Source organism: Ochotona curzoniae, unplaced genomic scaffold (assembly GCF_017591425.1).
Source record: "Ochotona curzoniae isolate NIBS_2020 unplaced genomic scaffold, NIBS_Ocur_1.0 contig_3622, whole genome shotgun sequence".
In the NCBI taxonomy this organism is placed as follows: domain Eukaryota; kingdom Metazoa; phylum Chordata; class Mammalia; order Lagomorpha; family Ochotonidae; genus Ochotona; species Ochotona curzoniae.
This window is the reverse complement of record NW_024465926.1, coordinates 28,786,476-28,804,877: the sequence shown is the minus strand read 5'-3', so window position 1 is coordinate 28,804,877 and position 18,402 is coordinate 28,786,476. Positions and strand designations below refer to the sequence as shown.

The 18,402-nt window shown below is 36.9% G+C and overlaps 1 protein-coding gene across 4 annotated transcripts in view; it reads left to right on the top strand.

Annotated features, from left to right (window-relative positions):
* Positions 1-18,402, top strand: part of PHKB (phosphorylase kinase regulatory subunit beta) — a 221,839-nt gene that overhangs the window by 93,030 nt on the left and 110,407 nt on the right. For all 4 annotated transcript variants that reach the window (XM_040982753.1, XM_040982754.1, XM_040982756.1 and 1 more), the window contains 5 exons: positions 2,996-3,059; positions 10,407-10,502; positions 11,565-11,762; positions 15,773-15,830; positions 17,714-17,791. In XM_040982753.1, coding sequence (XP_040838687.1) covers positions 2,996-3,059; positions 10,407-10,502; positions 11,565-11,762; positions 15,773-15,830; positions 17,714-17,791 — 494 coding nt within the window. The remainder of the gene's footprint in view (positions 1-2,995; positions 3,060-10,406; positions 10,503-11,564; positions 11,763-15,772; positions 15,831-17,713; positions 17,792-18,402) is intronic.

The following is an 18,402-nucleotide window of genomic DNA, read 5'->3' as shown; positions in this document are numbered from 1 at the left end:
GTTTAGTTTTCACATGCTATTATGTTTCTTAACATGGATTTTTTTTTATTATATTCTTTTTGATTTTAAATCAGCTTTTTCAATCTGTAACTTCTTATCCCTTAGTAATTGGCAGTTTTTCTGCTGAGTATTTTTGGACTCTGCTCTCTTAATCCTTTCTTTAATGAATGTAATGACAGAAGTGTTAGATCTTTTATTGCAGTCCCTGAGGCTCTGTTCGTCTTTTTCAATTGTGTTTTCTCTTTGTCCAGAACACATAATGTCAATCTTTAGGGTTTTTTTTTTTTGTTTGTTTTTTACATCCCCTTTTATTCTGTGATTGAGCCTGCCCATTGAGCTTTTTTCCCCCCACTAACTATATTTTTCAGTTCTAAAAACTTTACTGAGACATTTTGTCTTTTAGTTCAGGTTTTTAGGCTTTACTTGTTTTTTTTTTTTACTTATTTCAAGTTTATTGAAGTATTCATAATTGCCTAATGATGCACTATTTTCAATCATAAGTGTTTTAAATCTTTGTGAGGTCATTCTAATATCTTTTTTTTTTTTGCAGTTAAACTCTATTGACCTTTTAAATTTGATTTGTGCTTTTTCTGGTTCTAGCATGAGTGATTTTTGCTTTTCTGAGATTTATTCATTTGTTTGAAAGAGAGGGAGTAAGGTAGGAAGGGAGGAGGGAAGAGAGAGAGAGAGAGAGAGAGAGAGAGAGAGAGAGAGAGAGAGAGAAGCAAGTGAGCTCTTCCATCCTTTGGTTTATATTCTCCAAATAACTCAACCAGTCCAAAACTATGAGCCTGGCACTTAATCTGACCTCCCACATGGGTGGCAGGATCCACGTGTTTAGACCATCTTCTAGTACCTTCTCAGGCACATTGTCAAGGAGTTGAATCAGAAGCATAGCCACTGGGACTTTTTATTGTAAAATCCTGCCATCACAGTCAATGGTTTAGTGTGCTGTACCACAACACTGTTCCCAGTATGAGTAATGTTTTTAGAAATTTAGAAGTTTTTGAGTATTCTTAAGACCTTGGATCTTTTGAAAGTAGATTTTTGACACCTCTGTATCAGGACGAAGAGGGACATGTAAACTTATTACTGTCAGGTGGGCATATAAGAACAACTTTTTGGTTGAAATCCAAGATAGAGACTGCTCAGTGCTGCTGCATCTGAAAGGAATGCCTAGCTCCCTACTAGGCCTCAGCTTTTGGGACTGTGTCACTAGTGGTTCCCATTGGCCTTCATTTATGTGATAGGAGGAAAGTCATCTTCCCACTGGACATCCTGCGATACCATCCCAGCGGGGGAGGAAGACTCATTTCAGTACTGATGGGTGGAAGTGGAGGCTCCTCATGGAGTCACAGCTGATGGCAGATGTATGTGAATGGTGGGAAGGGGTATTCTTACCATTCATATTGAGATGTCAAGGATGCCATCCTTGAACTTGTCTGCAAACACCATGGCTAATGATTGAAGGTTTGAGCACAATGCCTCAATAGATTCCTGAGTACAGAGGTGGGTGAAATAGGATCATTCTTTCCTGAATGATTATTATCTAAAGGTTCTGTTTTACTAAGCCTCTTTCTTCAGTCTTTTGATTAGAGATCAAGTTCTTATTGGGGCTTTTTGTGTACAACTGTTGTTACTTTCCAGTTGTTTCCCTCTGTTTAAGCATGAGACCATGCTTATATAAGAGGTTGCAAAGAAATCCATGAAACTTCTGACAGTATTTTATTCAACAACCTTCTTCTGAGACTTCTTGTGTTTGTTTTATATATAATGGACAATACTTTTTGTTGTACTTAGTGAAAAAAAAATAGCTAAAATTTGCTAAGTGCATCTTCCCATTCCCATTTATTTTAAAAATAAGTATCTGACCTATTTACTATCCTGTAATAAAAAGTAGTATTTGCTTGAGAACAGCTGATGTAAAGTACTACAGAAAATGTAGGTCATGATTTCATAAATAGCCTAGAAGAATGGTTCTGAGGACTTAATACGCAATTAAACACTTGACAGGCTTTTTATTGCTGATTATTGAACTCAGAGGAGTAAGAGTTGGCATTCCTCATGAGTTCTTGGTGATGCTGCTGTGCTGCTGCTCTGGGGACCCAACTTTTTATAATCTCAGTTTTGCTTTTGTTTTTAATGCATAATTGGTGACAACACTAATTTTAAATGATGTTAATGGCATGTGTAGTTGCTTTGAGTAAAACTTAAAAATATGTGTAAAATAAACTTCAGATAAGATCAAAAGTGTCTGCAGATATTTATAAACTGACAAAAATTTTGTCATATTTTTAATGAAATGGATTTTCCTGTTATCCAGTGCTATTGCATGTGACATTTGAGAGGCCAAAAGAGTAGGGCATTAAGGTAAATGGTACTCATTTTATTACACCGAAAAGAATGTAGCAAAAAATCAGAGATATGCTCGTCAGTTGATTCTGTGTAAATAAAGCAACACCTGTTTCACTTAATCCCAGAAAAAGAATATTTGAGTGAGTATATTATGCCATTGTGGCAAGCTTAACATTTGCAAAAATCTTTTTTAAGACTCAGAGTTGATATTCAAAACTCTATTATATTGATCCAGACTAATGATGCTCAACCTGCTAATTAGTGTGTATATCATAGTACATAATACTCTCGCCACTAAGTTTCATCCTTTTTGTGTGTGTGCTGTTGAGCTGGTGAACAGAAATGATACTGGAATTAAAAGCTGTTTCTATCAATAGTATTATCATTAGTTTAGATGAAGGATGAACCTAGAAATGTTTTTCCCAGAAGATGATTAGGAATAAAAAGGAAAAATTTAAATAGTGAAATGTCAGAAAATAAATAGTGAAATGTCAGAATGAGGTCTCTTAGATATTAGTCTTGTTACAGACGTTGTTATAAGTGTTAATAAAGAAGCTAGGTTGTGAATATTCACAAATAATGATCCATATTTTATAGCCTGATATTTCACAGTAATAATGTATTTTTTTTTCTCTTCCAGCTCTGTTGGCTTAGCAAAGGCAGCTTTAGAAGCAATTAATGGATTCAACCTTTTTGGTAACCAGGTAAGAAATAAAAACATTGGGGCCAGTGCCATGGTATACCAGGCCAAGCTTCTGCTTGCGGGACCAGCATGCCATATGGGTGCCAGTTTGATTCTCCATTTCAAGTTCCAACTGTTCCACTTCCAATCCAGCTTTCTGCTGGTTGCCTGGGAAAAGAAGCAAAGGATGACCCAAGTCCTTGGGCCCCTCTTTACACCTACATGGGTGATCTGGAGGAAGTTTCTGGCTCCTAACTTCAGACATGCCAGCTCTTGCCCTTGCAGCCATTTGGGGAATAAACCAGCAGGCAGAGAATCTGTCTCTGTGTCCTTCTCTCCCTCTAACTCTGCCTTTATAATAAAAAAAATAATAATAAATAGTTTTTTAAAAAATAAAAACCTTGATTATTCAAATTTAAGTTTAATTAACTTAGCTACTCAGTCATAAATTATTTGCAGGATGGATGATGTGGGGACCTAGCAGCTTAAGAAATTGTGTAAAAAGAGCCTCTACGTGCCAACTGCCCCCAGCCCTATCCCATGTTAGACTTCTGGAATTTGTCCCTGTCTCCAACATCCATTCAGCTTTCTGCTGCCCTGAGCCCTACAAGGAAGCAGGTGATGGTTCAAGTACCTGGGTCCCTGCTACCAGGCAAGAGACGGATGGAATAACTTGTTCTTGTCTTCAGCCTGGCTCAGCCCTGGTTTTTGTGGGCATTTGCTGGTAAACCAGTGTGTTCCCTCTGGCTGTGTCATTCTGCCTTTCAAAGGAATAAAAGCAAATAAGTTTCTGTTAAAATAAAGCAAAAATATAATCAGAATATCTGAAATTTACGTAATAGCTTGTGCGTAAATAAGTTTTCTTTTGAAAATTACAGTTTTCTAACTAAAAACCATGACTTAATTTTGAAAAAAAAAAAAAACCTCTTGATAGAGAGTGCTGTTTTATTTATTAACTTTTCCCTGTAGTATCTTATGCATTTCTTAGAAGTTTCACATTTTTGAGTATTTATTGACATTAAATAACACACTTTTTTTCATCTGACTTCAGGTTGGTTATAGTTAATATATGTCATTGGTTATTTCTTGCAGAGCAACATTTGTGTAAAATATACAGTCAGAGAATTGGACATTTTGATCTTAGTATCACCCTCAATTCCTACTAACAGATGTCTGAAATCTCATTTTCCAAAGGGATAAAAAGACTAATCAAGGTCTAATCAACTAACCATGGACTGATTTGTCAATAGAAGGCAGTATAGTGCCGAGGCTTTCAGTCTGAATCAAAAATGTATCCTAATTTTCTTTAACATTTTTGTGAAGATTCCCTTGATCGCAGGCAAAATGAGGCTTCCAACTGATATCATAACTAACCCTGAGCTGTGAAAATCCTCAGTTGATGAAGGTACAGTTTAGGAAGTTACATGGAAGTATCAAAAAGAGACATAGTTTTTGGTTAGGCAGGGAAAATTGTATATCTCTGAGGTCTTGAATTTAATTAGTTTCAAATTACAATGTGGTAGTGCAAAGCTCTCATCCATTTACACCCCAGCTTCCTGTAGCAGATGGGCTCTGATTGTATTCAGGGCATGAGAAATGATTATAGAGAAGATTAGAAAGAGAACAGTACCTCTTTCTCACCTAGATCCCTAAGTGATGACTCTGGATTACCCATTTCCCATGTACGTAGATAGATAAATAAATACATGGGACTAATTGTATTTTACAAGTGCGAGTCAAGAGTTAGGATCACTCTATGCTCTGTAATTCTACCAGTAATTTCCTTGACTTTGACCCATTACTTATATAAGTTTTAGCTTTCTTATATGACAGAGAGATAATGATAATAGAATCTGATTAAACATTTTCATGCAAAATCAACTTATTTAGCAGAATTATTGCCAAAAAAATGAATATTGTATCTTGCTGCTGTTATGAATGAAGTACTGATAATACTGAAGATGGGAAATTCAGAGTTCAGACAGTCATCTAAAGAGAGTATCTCAAGGAGAATGAGAGGAATCACGGCATAAACGGAAGTGGCATAATTGAAATCTGAAAGATACAGGCTTTCTTACGCTACCTTCATTGCATAACAAATAGTGAACTGAGTATCAGCATTGGCTGTTACTCTCTAGTAGCCAGCAGTACTTGTAATCTATCACATCCTTTGAAGTCCCTGGATCTTAGTGTATATTATTTTTCATATCTCTGCATCCTTTTCACTACATTTATGCCCTCTACATATATGCCTAACTCAACTCATCTGCTTTTCCCAGGAAGTATTTTTATAGATTTCTCAACTGTAAGTCTAAACCACTGAAAATTGCTTTCTGTGCATCTAAATTCTGAGTTATAAATGTACTGCCAGTGTTATTCCTCAGCTAGTTTCTCAGTTGGAATCTTGGATTCATTTGAGGAATTTTAAAAAGTATTGGCGCCTGGGCTCTACCCCCAGGGATTCTGATTTAATTGATGTGGGAGGATGCCTTGGCATTGAGGTTTCTGAAAACTCTCCAGGAATTCTAATATACAGCCAAGGATGAGAACAACTGTTCTACGGAGAGTTCATTTTGGATCCCTGTTGAGACCATGTCCATTTTCAATGGAGCTTCATGGCAAATGTGTATAGAATTGACCATCCCTTGATCATTTCAAATAGAAATAATTCCTTAAGCCACAAGAAGGACTGCTTTACAAGTGGAGCCATTGCCTTTTTCACAGGATAGTCAAAGTATCAATGTCCCAGTTTTACAAATGTCCTTCTATCTTTTTTCCTGATATATAGAATTGAAGAAAATTTTAGCATTCTTACCTGTATAACGGTAGAATTAATAATGTTCCTGCTAAACAGTAGCAAATTTGTAAGTGCATTTGATTTTTTGTTGTGTCACTCCATGTACTTAAAAGTGTTGTGATCTTAGTTAAACTTTGATAAGAACTGACATAAAAAAGGGTTCTTCATCAAATAGAAACCCAAAGAAACCTCAAAACTTGGGAGATTTCATATCATGTGTGTCTTTAGAGTTATTTTTGAAGATTGTGCATACAGTATTCTGGGGATTGGATCATGTGTTCTTAAGAGATTTAATTTAGAGCTTTGAAAAAGTGTATGCCTCATTGGTGGTAACTCAAGAGAGGCAAAGGCCTTTGGAGACCAAAGGTCTCATCTCTAAAATATGAGTCTTCTACCTCAGAGGGTTGAAGTAGCTGTTCTCTCTCTTTTTATTCTTTCAACATTCACCTTGTGTATTACTCAAGAAAATAGCCCTTTGCCTAAAACTGCATTTTCTAAAAACTATGTATAATAAAATGGCCCAAAATTGTAATGCTAAGTTTACCTTAAGACTGATTTAGAGTAGAGTCACAATTAAGAAACAGATACATCTTCTGTTGACGGGATCAACAACATTTCAGAACTAATGAAACCACCTGGGCAGAACCCTCAGCGTGTGTGGCTACATTGGGACCCTGGGTTGATATTGGGTGGCCAATCCCCATTCCTGGATGCTGGGATGGTTGGAAGGCTTGGTATGACTTATCCCCTTACCCTCCCTCTTACCCCACCCCAAAACAAGAAATAGAAATATAAAGTTTGGAAACAGTGTTCACACCCACTTTTCCCTAACCCTTGATCCATCTCATTCTTTTCAAGTATGTTAATATCATTAAAAAAACCCGCTTGTAATCTTAAGTATGTGAATCATGTATTTAATTATTATTTCAGATGTTTTCTGTATAAATATACTGACAAGTATATACACTTATCAATATTTGACAGTATTTTAATAATATTATTTAAGTAAATCATAGACATAGTATGCAACATCTCTGAATTTGGGGTTTATATCTCAGCTCTGCTTTTCTGAGACCCTGATAATTAGGGCTGAGGTTCATTTTTCTTATAGTTTGGGAATCCCTTTAACAATATGTGAGCAGAATTCCCCGTAAAGGAGAGGAGCCTGGACTGTGAGAGGCACTGCTGGAAGCAACTCTTGGATCTGTTAGAAAAAGTTACTTGTTTACACACCCCGGGCCACCATAACTATGGTGTCGAAGGGGATTCCTACTCGTTTTGGCACACTGCTTTCCATATTCTGCCAGAAAGCCTGCAGGAACTAGCAAAAAAAAAAAAAATCTCCTGACAGTATTTAACATGGCTGGTTTTGTTTCCAAAATAAGAACTGAAATGGTCATGTGAAGTAGATCTACTGACCATTTTCCTATTGTTTTAGTTTTTGATCCCGAATGAGAACAGCAAGTTCATTAGTCAGTCCCAGAGAAATGAATAAAATTAGGAAGAGGAAGATCCATTTTACTTTTCATTTCGACTGTGAGATCAGGGGTCATGGATAATATATTTGGCCTTAAAGACCATCTCAAAGTATTTGTTCTGGTCTTGATAATAGAAGAAAGAGGTAGTTGGGTCAGTGAGGCCCTTCCTCATTATTGACATCCAAGTCCTCATCACGCTGGTCAAGTTAGGATACTCATCTAGTGTTTTCACTAGTCAAAAACAGTTAAAGAAACCTAGCTGGGGAATAAACATTGAGCTGTCAGTCTTAAAATATGCTGTGTATATGGAATGAGGATATTATGACGGGGTTGTGATGATTTTAAGCCACGGTAGAAGAAAATAAAATATCCAAAGTTAATCAGGTACTCTGAAGTGACATGTACACGTAAAACACCCTTTCATATTCCTGACTTTGATTGGACAAATCAAGATACTGACAAATGAGCTGATGCCAGAATCTAAAAGGTGATGACTAGAGTGATTGCTCATGTTATGCAAAGTATTCAAAGTGATACTGACATCTAGCTTCCTTTGAAACTTGCAGGCCTAAAATTAATGTGTCTGGTAATTTAAAGGAGGTGATAATTAAATCCTTGTTTGTGCTATCCTTTGCTGACTTTTTAAAAACACTTGTTTCTGGATGGATGATTGTTTCCTATTCCCTGGGTAATCTTACCCTTCTGAAAATCTGGACAATATTGCCAAAACTGTGGTATATTTTTTAAAAGGGCAGATAAACAATAAAGTTAACCTTTTTTTTTTTTTTTACCTTTTTTTCTAACCTTTAAGTTAAAATAGGTGAGCACTCTGAGTTTATTTTTTCCTTTGGGCATGTTTCCTGGAGGCTGGCAGAAGAAAACTGAGGCCTGAATAAACAACACTTCATGAAATTAGATAAATAAGCCATTTACGTGTGGCTAGAAAATGCAAGTTGGCAGTTTATAGTAGTTAGATAAGAGAGAGAATTGCCAAATTTTCCGTTTCAATTCATTATTTATACAATGTCCCATGTAGATTGCATCTCTTAAAAATCCAGTTCCAGGGTAGGAATTTGGCATGCAATTAACTTTAATAATTACTGGCCTAAAGATAGATTATAACTCTTAATTAATTTGTGTATTCATGGGCACCTTATGTATTACACTCATCTGTTTTCCTGCTGCTTTGTTCTAACCATCCTACTTCTCTTTTCTCTGACGTTCCAATCCTAGCTTCGGCTCTCATAATCTCCATAAAGTGCCCAAACATCCCTGGGGATGTTGCATAATTACTATTCTTCCATCTGAGTCATGTGGTGTTTAGCCACGTATTGCAATGTACAGTTTTTCTGTTTCTTTGGTAAATGTCTTGTTTAAGATTGTGTGTCACCTGAGTTAGTCCCTTGAGAGCACAGGTTGTTGTCAGATCTGGTTTGTTTTCTACCAAGCAGAGTGTATGGCACTCTGCTAGCAACAGCTTTGGCTTGAAGCTCTGTCGGATAAGTAAAGAGGCTGGGACTCTGAAATTACACGAAAATTTAGCATTGGTCTGGCTGTTGAGACACATCCTCACCCTCCCCTGTTCATTTATTAATCCACCTGACAAAGTTGAAGATTTTGAAACTCGATGTTATAAAAGAGAAATCATTTCTATTTTAAGAGCTAATAATGTTCATGTATGAGCTTGAATTAATAGGAAATATATTTATCTGATGTGTCTGATGTTTGGTTTAAAGGTTTGATGCAACTGAGTTTTGAAGTTTCAGTCTGATTGGAGATATTTTAGTTTCAGGCTGAAATTGGAATGACATCCAGAAAGTCTTATTGAAGCAGCATGAAATTTATGGTAGTTCTCTTCTTCCCCCTGCCCTGCCCCGTATGTTTTTCTGAATATTCTCTTATAATGAAAGCAGTCTTTGCATTTGCATTTCATTCTGTGTTTTCAAATGCATAGCTCCTCATTAAAGGAAGCCATGTTTACTTAGAATTCTGCTGTTGAATGTAGAATCCACTACTAGCTAAATGCTAATTAACTCGATAGGCAGAAACATTGATACTGTCTCTTACATTTTCTTTTTCTTATAAAAGACTTATTTATTTGAAGGAATTATACACACACAGCAAGGTCTTCCAGATGGCCCAATAGTTAGCTCTTTTGCCAAAGCCTGGAGCCAGGAGCTCTATCCAGGTCTCCCACATGGGTGCAGGGTTGAGTCATCCTATTTTGGTCTCTGGATCATTAACAGGAAGGTAGGTAAGTTGTGGAGCAGCCAGAACTTTAACCAGCACTCACAGGGGATGCTGGTTTGACAGCAGTGGCTTAACCCAGTATGCCAAAATGCTGGCCCCAACATTGTCCGTTACACCTATGCTGCTTCTCAAGCTTTGCTGTTACTTCTCAGAGTTTTTTAAAGCATGGTAAATTTTATAATATAGTGATTAAAGCATACATTTCTGTATAGGATTCTTGATTGTAAACCTTTGCTCTATGTCTGTGAGACTTTAAAGTTTTCTTGTAAAAACTTTACTGACTCAAATCAGTTTAATAATATCTGCATGTGGGGATTAAAGAAGCCATGTGAAATGTACACCACAGTGCCTGCCTGACACTCAGTAGTTGAGACTCTCTTCATTTTTGTGAAGTACTTTGTCTTATATCCATAGTCCTAGATTATTTTTAAGGTTTTTTTTTAGGTTGATTATATAGTCAGTATTCTTTATAAAGAGTATATAAATCAGAGTTTGTAAGACTGAATTCGTTCTTGCTTTGTCTCTTGTCATGGAGGGAAAAGATTTGCGATACAATAATTATCCTTCATTGGTTATCATATAATTAATACATCACATTTGATTCCTAAGAACATCATGGAAACGGGGAAATATAAGGCAATCTTTTGTGATTATAAAATTAATACCTAATGCAACAAATTTGAGAAATACTAAAAATTTGAGAATTACTAGAAGTGCAAACATTCAAAACCTTCCGGAGCCCTACACTCAAATGCAGTCACTATAAAAATATTTTAGAGTTGCTGAATGTTCTGTAAGTCCATTTTCTTAAGGATTTAAGAATTTTTGTTTTTGTTTTTTGCAGGGCTGTTCTTGGTCTGTTATATTTGTGGATCTTGATGCTCACAATCGCAACCGGCAAACTTTGTGCTCATTATTACCCAGAGAATCAAGATCTCATGTAAGTTGTTTTCATGATAAATTGATGTGGACTGTGATTTAGGATTTGTACTTAGTTCCCGTTTGTTTCAGAAGAGGGCACCATAGAATGTTCGAGGTCATCCCAGAGATGAGAAGACACGATGGATGTCCTCTTATTCTTCAGCCTTCTGAGGTCTTAGAGAGCGAACGTTTCTGGAAAATCTGTTTTGTCTTTTGAGTCTTTTGTGGAACAATAGAAAAACAGAATTATTTTTGAAATAAAAGTAGTAGCTACCAAACTAAATCATTTTTTGCCATGGCATATTTGAAAATTTCGTTTGGTTTTTTTTTTTGGATAAGGTTTTTCATGTTCCTCTTTCTCTTCCATTTAATTCCCTTGTGTTTTTCATTGGCTGATAAGCGTTAATATGCTTATACTACCTTATTTCACATTTTCCTAGGAGTTGCTAGTTTTACTTTACAAAACACTCAAAGTGTAATAATTTAATTATTTTTAAATAGTCATGTTTTAAAATCATGCAAGATAATGATAGAAAAATAAAACCCAGTGATATATAATAGTTGCTCATTTTAGCATTCACATAATCTCATGGCAACAGTTTTTTTTAATGTTTTTACATATATACATAATGTTTTTATTTTGCAGACCCAGAACACTGTTGTTCATGATTGGCATTCTATTTCTGTGAATGGACGTGTCAATAAACTGATTTCTACAATATAAATTTTAATGTCTGCTAACTACTTGCCTAATGTTGGACATTTTCTCTTCATTATTATAGGCTGATTTTTATGAAAAGCCAAATTGTGATGGCAATTAGTGTTAACTTTTTGCGTACTGGTTTAACTATTTTGGAACTTGAGTCCAGTGTTAAGTTATGGGAATACTTTATCAGTGAATACAGTTTTGTTTCCTTTGTAAGGTTCATTGAAGCTTGCCGTAGAAATATCTGTCAGGCCCGTGGAGCAGAGCAAGCTCACTGTCAGTTACATAAGCTATGTGACTTTTCATCTCTGTGATATTCCTTGGGCTGCAGAGTGCCACGGCAGGTACTCACCCTCCTTTTCTTAATGTCCCCAGAACACAGATGCTGCCCTCCTCCCTTGTATCAGTTATCCTGCATTTGCCCTGGATGATGATGTTCTGTTTAACCAGACACTTGATAAGGTCATTAGAAAATTGAAAGGAAAATATGGATTTAAGCGCTTCTTGAGAGATGGCTACAGGACTTCACTGGAAGATCCCAACAGACGCTACTATAAACCAGCCGAAATTAAGGTATCAAAAAATACTCCATGGATTGGCTTTTAACCTGATGTTTGTGACATTTGTTAAGATATCTGTGTTCCACATCAAAGAGTTTACAGTGATGGTTTGATGGCTGCTTCAGCTGCTGACTCCAGCTTCCTGCAAATACAGAGCCTGACAGACATCAGTGATGGCTTAAGTAACTGGATTCCTGTCACTCATGTGGGAGACCTGGATTGTACCCACCTGTTGTGGATAATGGGGATTAAGTCAGCAGGTGGGAGTGGTCTCTCTAGTTTTCTTTCTCTCTCTCTCTGCTTGTCAAATTAATGACTAAATAGAATTTTTAAAAATTCCACATGGCTGGAACAAGTCTGAGCAAAAGTACACATTTAGGAGGCTGGCTTATTGAGTTCAATATTCTGACTCTGCCAAAATAGCAGTCGTGGTCTTGAAGTAAATTAAGTAACTTCTTTGATCAGTATTCTTCATTGGCAAAATACTGGTCTACAGCATAAGCTTCTTGTGTTGATTAACTGACTTAATATAACGTATGAAAGGGTTTAGACAACAGTGGTTGGCACACAGTAAGGTTTCAGGGTTAGTTTTTATTACAGGGGCAACTCATTTGCTCCAATTGGGCCATATCAGTTAACTTCATGAACAGTTTTTCTATTGAATATCCAGACATTTGCCTGTCTGCCCTATAATTTTTTCTAAGAATAGGCTTTTTTATTTTGGTTAAAAAAATGAGATTCATCCTTAAGTGTTTATGGAAAATATATATTGTGAATAAACTGCATAGATTTTTTTAGCACCAAAATGAATGTTTTTAAATCAAGTTTTTCTACATTTTTTAAGTACTCAGTATCTCTTTGTTACCCAGATTTCAGTTTATTAAGAAACTGTCTCATTAAAACTGACATTCAGGCTCAGCACAATGGGCCAGTTGCTAATTCCTCGCTTTGCAAATGCCAGAATCCCATGTGGGCACAGGTTCATGTCCTAGCTGCTCCACTTGCCATCCACATTCCTACATCCACATCAGAGACCTGAAGGAGGCACCTGACTCCCGGCTTCAGATTGGCTCAGCTCCAGCTGTTAAGGCCATTTGGGGAGTGAGCCAGCAGAAGGAAGATCTGTCTTTCCTTCTCTCTGTAAATCTGCCTTTTCCATTAAAAAAATATAATCTTAAGAAATGACTTCATTTAGACAGTAGTCTTTGCAGTACAGCTTTCAAACTATTTAGTTTTAGAAACTATACTGCTACCTTCAGGTTTATGTTAACCACTTGTAAGCTGTCCAAAAAACTGCTACATGCCCCCAAAATTAATCGTCTGTGACACTGCTCTAAGATTTTTGCTACAGTGGAACAGATTGAAAATTAAGCATGTTCACAACTTTGAATCACTCACTGAGGGTAAGTAGTGTGTGCATGAGTCAGTAGATAGATAATATCTAGGCATCAGCAGACCTTGTAATTTGTTTGGCAGTTAACATTCTAAGATTCAGCAGGCACTTAGGTGTTCTAGACAGCTAGATGAGCTATTTATTATTTAATTTCACAGCGGACTATAATTTTGGGGCATTTGGAATCAATTTTATTACATACAGGTTCCAAATGTTGCAGTAGCATTAGCATTGTTAACTATTTGTTAGGTTGGGCACAAGATTGACTTATCTTGTAAATGACTTCAAGATATTTCTTTTCTCGTTACTTCATTACCTGAACTGACTTTCAACACATTTTAATTATACCTCCTGCAGTTTCCATCATGTATACTTGTAACTTTGCGTTAGTACAACAATCACCTCTATGCTACTAAGCATCTCAAGGTGCCACCCCAAATCTAGGACATCCATCTTGGTTCATCTTCATCACTGCTTTCACTCCTTGTCAGTTCTTCTGTGCCAGGAATTTTAAAGCATTTTTAACTTCTTTTCCTTTTTTAAAAAATTTTAAATTACCAGCATTTTCCTCTTATTTCCTGCTCGATAGCCTTTTATTTCTACATGGCTTCTTCTACTGCATTTTTCCTATTCATACTTATCTCCATACCTCTTGTCTTACACACGGTGCTGTCTTTTCTTCTTTACCGGGCTACATATGTATTCCATCATAATCTTTCTTACTTTCCTAGGATTCTCATTGAAGGTTAGTTTCTTTCTTTACTAGATGCATGGCCATCTCTTTTGGTTTCTCTCTTCTCTGCTTTTCCCTTCTATTTTACTCCTCCAACTTAGCTTCTTTAGCATAAATACACTGGTGCATATCATTAAACAAGTAAATAAAACCCCCTCCCAACTCCTTTTCCTGTCTGCCTCCCATTGTCTTTGTCCTTGAAGCCGCCTTTCCGAAGAGTGTGGTCTGCACTTGGTGTCTCGTTTGCCTCCAGCTAACACTTATTCCTTATAATCTGGCTCTTCTCCCAACATTCCCTTGGTATATTCATTTAGGTCACTGGATACTGGGGGTGCCTTTCTGACCTTATGCCACCAAATGACTCTTTGGCGTGGAATGTTTTAACCAAGTCTTCTCTTTTGGAACACACTCTATTGCCATGACCTATTCCCTCCCTAGTTCTCACTCACTTCCCTTCTCCAGTCTCCTTTCTTCTTCTGCCTCGTCTTACACATTACTCTTTTCCAGGTCTCCATCCTCAGCCCAGTTGGCCTTTCATTTCATTGTATTTATTCCTGACTCATCCCCCCCGAGTACCCTACCCATGGCTGCAGCTGCCTTTTGCCATCTTTATTTAAATGCCCTACAGTCTACCTGTATCAAACTTAACACTCTTCTGTGCCAGACCTGAGAGTCGTTCTAGGCTCCTTCTGCTGGCACACATGTCTGTCATTAACCCACACTGGCTGCCCCCTCCCCCCATGAAATCATGTTTTCTTTTTTAAAAGATTTTTCTGTTTTTTAATTTTTTTATGATATAGTTCTGTAGCCTTAGGGTTCTCCCATCCCTCTCTTACTATCTCCCCTACTCCCACCCTGATTTCCCTATGTTACTACAATTGTGTAGTCCTTCAACAACAGTCAGAATACCAGAATGAAGGCTAGAATATTTAGCCATCTTAAAATCCTCTTTGGTAACACTTGGCAATTTCTCCAGACTTTTTTGATTATGAGAACTTGGTGGGTGCCACTGACATGTGTAAAGAATGGGGTCAGGAATCCAGGACAGCCCTTGCCCACAGCAAAGGTGTATTTGGCCCCAAAATATCAGTTGTACCCAAGTTGAGACTCCCCAATTTAAGTAATCATCTTTTCTCTTTAGATTGCTCTGGTAACCTTACAACCAATTTCTTTACTTCTTACCCTACAGCTCTCTTCACTACTGCCAGCTGTCTGCCAAAGCCATTAAATCTAATGAACAAATCTCACCCCGCTCAGCATTCCTCAGTCACTGTACTTCCAGTCACAGTCTCAGTCTTTATGCTTGATCTGTAAGCCCTTTCGGACACAGTTGGCCCCGCCTGTCTTTTGTGCTTTCGTTTTCACTCCTTTTCCCTGCATAATCCAGAGATACCGAATTGCTGGTACTAGCCTGAATACACCTGATGTCTCTACACATGTGTAAATTGTACTGTTATTGCTGTGTGTGAAGTTTTCTTGTCTTCCCAAAGAAGTCCATCAAGCATTAGTGGAAGCATCTTTGCTAGAAACTTCCCAACCTCCAGGAGAGGCTCATGATTTCCATTTTGTATGTTCCTGATAGACTATGTGCAGTGGTTTGGTACTGCTGGCCTCCCCGCTAAGCTGTGAGCTGTTGAAGGCTTTTGTCTTCATAGCTCTCTATCGAGTCAACACCAGGCATTAGTAAATAGTAATTACTTATTGATTGACTGCTAATGGATGAATTGAATTAATGAGCTTTGGCATAATAGGATCCTAGGAAATTTCAGGAATAACAGTATACTCATAAAATCAGTTGAATTTTAGATTATTACTCTAAATAAATCATTTCCATAGACCTGAATTGTAATTTTTCTGATTTGTTAGGGGAATCCTAATGTTTTGTTTTCTGTTTTAGCTATTTGATGGCATTGAATGTGAATTTCCCATATTTTTCCTTTACATGATGATTGATGGTAAGTGAGCTTTTACGTAAAATTAAAGCTATTGGGTATAAGTGACTGAAAGAAGAAAAATGAAATATGACTTCTTTCAGTTAGCAAAATAAACTGTACTTCAATAATGTTTACTGCTCTGCACTTCTATGTGGTTATGTTTTCCTAGTGGGTATTAAATTATTAAAAAATTTAAGAATACTTTGAAATATTTAAAAATGATACAATATACTCTAGAACAGAGATCATTTGATTAAAGCTTAGTTTTCAAGTTTAATTGCTAACAAGACTTTCTAAAATGCATTTCTTGGAAAAATATCACACGCATTCGCATAACATTTTCAGTTTTACTCTTTAGTTTTGTCTTTTACATGGAACTGATGTAATTATAACTGGGCTAACAGATTTTTCTGTGGTAAAAACTTTGTAATGTTTATTGAACTCAGTTGCTAATAGTCTTTATATTTTACTTCTTAGGAGTTTTATTTTTTTCCTTCTTACATTGTTTTCTTTCTTTTTTAAAAATTAATTATGTTGCATTATGTGACACAGTTTCATAGGCTCTGGGATTCCCCCAACCCCTCCCTGTATCCTCCGTCTATGGGGGATTCCTCCACCTTGTTGCAGTATTACAGTTCAGATTCAGTCAAGATTCTTTCTTTGCAAACATATACCAAGCATAGAGTCCAGCTTCTAATTGTTCAGATAAATTCAACGGTTTCTTGGGGAAACCATCTCTGGTCTGAAGGTAGAGCTGGCAGAATATCATCCCAATCAATTGGAAGCCCCAGCACAACACCAACAACAATTTATAACGTTATGGAATTAACAGACATGGCATCGAGTATTCAATATGTTAAAACAATGCAAGTTCTTAACCACATCCTGTGACTACTTCATTGACATTTCAATGTTAGTTTATATATAGAATGGGCTGCTATACACCTTAAAATGGCCATAGGGTGCTATTCAGCTGTCTCGTGCCTATTTTCATTTTAGTATGTAGCAGTTTATAGTGTTGAAGCATAATTCTGCTGAACTTGGCAGATTTCAGGGTAGTCTAAACTAGTTTATAACTCTAACAAGGCATAAATCAACAGTTGAGGTGCAAAACAGTTTTAGGAGGTGTGTGCAGAGAAATCCTCAATACCCTAGTGAGGAGTAACTAATCTTTGTGTCCTACGTAGTAAGGTATATATGAATCCACGCTGACCATTTCCTGTTTGGTTCTAAGCTTTCCTTGTTTTTTTTTGTTTGTTTGTTTGCTTTTTTTTGAGTGGGGGGGGTTCTGGAGTAACCCTGATGGTCATTGCAACAGAGGGTGGGGATCCAAAGTTGGAACTAAGTAAGGACCAGAGAAAGCTCCTCTCTTTAGTCCCGAAAGAAGTTTATTATTCTTCTGTTTCTGTGGACCGTTCAGGGCTCCTGGCTGTTGTTCCGATGACCTTGGATCCTTCGATGAAGGATTTGGGCTTCTTCCTTGCCATTTGGTAGATCTAAACGGGGGTCGGTGACCTCAGAGTTCTTGGCCTACGAAGGCACCCCAATTCCCCATGGTCTCCTTGGCAATTGGGATGTAGTCCTTGCTACCTGTACTGATAGTCCTTGGTGAGGATCTGGGAGTCTCCAGGGTTGGGATACACGCCTTCTCCAGTCTGCCTGCTCCATTCTGTGCGTATGACCTCCTGTAAAGAGCTTGTCAGGATCGCTCCTAATTGCCCCTGTATGTCTTTGTAGTTTCACTATTGTCTAATGCTGATTGGAGTCTGTTGTCTGTGAGTTACCTGTTATGTTCCTGATAGGTTATACTTCACGTCTTCCTCACACATTCTAAGGAGATGGAAGATTGCTTAGTTGCTAATGGGTAACTCAGTTGCTCATAGGCTTTGTATTTTACTTCTTAGGAGTTTTTAGAGGCAATCCTCAACAAGTAAAGGAGTATCAGGATCTTTTGACTCCAGTGCTTCATCAGACCACAGAAGGTATAGTCTTCTTTCCTGTCAAGATTTCCTTACTGTCCCTTTGACATGTGTAAAAGAATCCTGTATAAAATACTACACTTTGTATTGTATTGAAATATTGAATGTGTCTCACCTGAAATTTGAAAGAATAGTCTGCATTAATTTGTTGTAATTTTTTTAATTAAAGGAGATCATTAGACAAGGATGGGCATAAATTCAGGAGTTCATAAATATTATAGTTTTATAGTATTAATTAATATTATAATTCTATAGTAATTCTAAGGCAGTTGCCAAGTGGGCAAAGTTTTTTCATCTGCTTCTTATTTGTAAGTTCTTTATTTTGTAGTTTTACAATAATATTATCTAGGTCACCAAAGATGCTATGGTAAGCCCAGTGTTTCCTCTCCTTAGAGAGACTCCAGTCTGACCTAAAGCTACTAGCATTACAAAGAACATTTAACCTCATCTTTGGAGTTGCTTCTAGAACATTTGGCATTTTGCTTGCAATGCCTGTTGTGGTCTTAAAATGTCATTTTTTGAGGGCTGAATTAATATTTTATAAGTGATCAGAATGCTGAATTTTCTAAGTAAGGTCAAAACGCTCAGTTTTATAAGTGAGAGTACATTGATTT